The sequence below is a fragment of the Heptranchias perlo genome, unplaced genomic scaffold, assembly GCF_035084215.1.
Source record: "Heptranchias perlo isolate sHepPer1 unplaced genomic scaffold, sHepPer1.hap1 HAP1_SCAFFOLD_53, whole genome shotgun sequence".
NCBI lineage: Eukaryota > Metazoa > Chordata > Chondrichthyes > Hexanchiformes > Hexanchidae > Heptranchias > Heptranchias perlo.
The window spans coordinates 3139458-3142375 of record NW_027139548.1 but is presented as its reverse complement, the minus strand read 5'-3'; the positions used below and the strand labels follow the sequence as shown (position 1 = coordinate 3142375).

General features: G+C 43.8%; 1 protein-coding gene across 1 annotated transcript; it reads right to left on the bottom strand.

The window, feature by feature from the left end:
- Nucleotides 1–609: 609 nt before the first annotated feature.
- On the bottom strand, nucleotides 610–2691 carry LOC137315023 (probable G-protein coupled receptor 139). The gene is made up of 2 exons (XM_067979978.1): nucleotides 2622–2691; nucleotides 610–1553 (listed from the first exon to the last, which is right to left on the bottom strand). Exons 1-2 carry the CDS (start codon nucleotides 2689–2691, stop codon nucleotides 610–612), a joined length of 1014 nt encoding a protein of 337 aa, XP_067836079.1.
- Between the last annotated feature and the right edge of the window lie 227 nt (nucleotides 2692–2918).

Below are 2918 nucleotides of genomic sequence, written 5' to 3'. Positions count from 1 at the left end.
CTGCTTTTATCCCCGCTCTCGGGCCTCGGTCTGCTGCTGCTTGTATCCACGCTCTCGGGCCTCGGTCTGCTGCTGCTTTTATTCCCACTCTCGGAACTCGGTCTGCTGCTGCTTTTATCCCCAATCTCGGTCTGCTGCTGCTGCTCAGTTCCGCCGCCGTTCTGCGGAAAAAAAGTCAGGAAAAAAAGGCAAAGCAGCATCTCTTTCACCCACCGCACCGAACTTCGACAATGACCAAACTCTCAAATTGCTCACTCCGTGCACGAATGTTCCCCTTTCACAATCTTTGCAATAATGGCTCTTTCTTCTCGTGCGCTTCCATAAGGAAGTTAAACGTCATGGTAACAGACAGGAGCTGAGAATGAGCATTACTTCACTCTCGCAGCTAATTGTTAATGAACTTTCAGGAACCTGCTCCAATTCCGCAACAGGATCCCTGCTGATGCTCCTGTTGCCCCGGTGAACCCAACAAGTAATATTGCAGTTACCTTCAACAGGTTTTATTTTCCATAATTTTATTTTATTTCAGATCATTGCCCAACATCTCCCATTTTTCAGATTAACAGAAAGAAGGACTTTCTAATACAGAGAATGATTTGAAATTTCGATTTAGTTATGAGAAGAATCTTTGGTTTGATTTAATTTTATCTCATTTTTAACCAATCTGCGAATCAGTGACCAGGGAGATTTCAGTAGAGTTTTCAGTTCTTCTCTGAAATTCCTCTGGGTAACTGCATAAATACACGTATTTGTGCAGCAACTCAAAAACTCGAGCAGATATCCGCTTTCAGTGGCGATATATCCAGGGTTTGAATAATCACCTTGGAAATAAACGGTGCTCGAAAGCCTGGTGACAGAAAAACTCACGGCAGCTGTTATCCACAACAGTATAAAACTGCCCGATATAGTGAAGAGTAAAATGATGGATCTCCTTCGGTTCTCCACCTCTGGGTCACTCTGATTGTTAGTGTTGTGACCGCGGAGTTCTCTGCGGACTCTATTGGCCACTAAAATTCTTCTTACGGTCAAAGAATTAAACAGTGCTATGAAAGCAAAGGGAATCAATGGGGCTGACAGAGTCTGAATCCAGCTGTATGCTTCCCATGCAGGTAATGTAAAAACGTCCATCTTTGGCCAGCATCCCCACTGCACATTGTTAATTATTCGTTCAGGTCCATATGAAAACAACATAGGAATGCCCTTTAAATAGGCCAGGACAGTGATCGTTACTGTAACCACGATTGCCGTTCTCTTGGTCCAATACTTCCTTTTAAACTCTTGAAAGCAAATCGACACAAATCGGTCAAATGAAAACGAAACTGTAAACCATACCGACATATCAACTACGGCACAATTATTGTACAGAATGAACTTACAAACCACAGTGTAGGACAGGAAAGAATACGGAAAGTGATAATTGAATATCTGATTGACTATTACATTGAAGATAATGACCAGCAGATCTGCTGTTGCCATGGCCACCATGTAGACAGAGACACATTTGGAAAGGCCGCAATTTCCTCTGGAGAGAATCACAATTGTCACTACATTTGCTGTAAGAAAGAGGGAGAAGAGAAAAGTTACTGAGGACACTCAGGTGGAATCTCACTGTATATATTTGAAATGTTCAGCAGTGATGCTCCTTACGGTGATGTACACGGGCTCCTTTTTAAGGGAGAGCATTAGCGAGAATGTTAAAAAGAAGGAATACATTACACAGAAAAATTAAAGGATAAAAATAGCTGGTCCGAGATTTCCAAGAACTGCCTGGAAACGGGGAGCACCTGGAGAATGAGGATTGGGGGAGGGAAGCGGGTGACCATGTTGATTTTTGAAAATCAATAAGTAACCAGATTCTCTGTCTCCATCCAGATATATATTTCGGTGCAGCGTTGTGCGCTGAGCTCACACCGCCATGAAGGTTTCACCACGGATTCCACCCACTCAAATTTATCAGTTATCCCCTGAATTGGTGCTACTGATTTGCCCACGCATTCCGCCCAGGCGATGGTAAACCTTCGATGGTAAAGTCCAAAATCAAACCCGGAATATCCCAGACGGCGCTGCAGCATAGCAGAGTGGCAACTGGAGAAACCCGCAAAGGTTCTTTGCAGCAAGATGCAATTCCCTGGGCCGCGTTCGCTGTGGTTTGAACAAATGCTTCACACATTATCTTTCAAAGTCACCTGTTAGAGGGAAATGTCTTAATCCAAGTAATTACCCATATTAAGCAGAGTGATCATAGAATCACAGAGCCACATACGGATACAGCTTATAAGAATGCCATTCGGCCCATCGTGCCTGTTAGCAATTGAATCGGTGCAATGCAGTCACGCAACACAATCTTTCGTGAGCTGCCGACTGTGCAATGGAATGGCGTAACCCGCCCTCCTGCTGTCAAGCGAGAAAATACGTGCACCCATTGTCTCCGATTTATCGACCAGAATAGCGTCTTGCCTGCAGCCCGGACTCGTTGATTATGAACTGATATTTATCACTTTTTCCCATCGACTCTGTGATTTTACAATGAGGTCATTATCGGGAATCTGTAACATGATCAAACAGGCTCCAAAGCGGTCACATAGTTCACAGCTGTTAAACATTAGGATATAATGTCTTACCCGGAACACCAACGAATGCCAGAATAGGGTAGTAAATATCTTTTATCAGGAGAATTGCTGCCCGTCCCATTTTTGGAAGAGCAGGTGAATTCCGTCCAGCTTTTTGGTTCAGACTGACGAATATCCGAGATCCATAACTGCTCCCCCTTTATAGATCAATCAGTGCCTCGGTGAGAAAAAACAGGTTACATAAACTTGACGTTAGTTACAGTCACTTAACAAATAAGGGGAGATCTTATGTTTAAGCGCACCCGGGAGTGCCAATCGGGAAATAATGTACTTCCATCCTTGAAATTC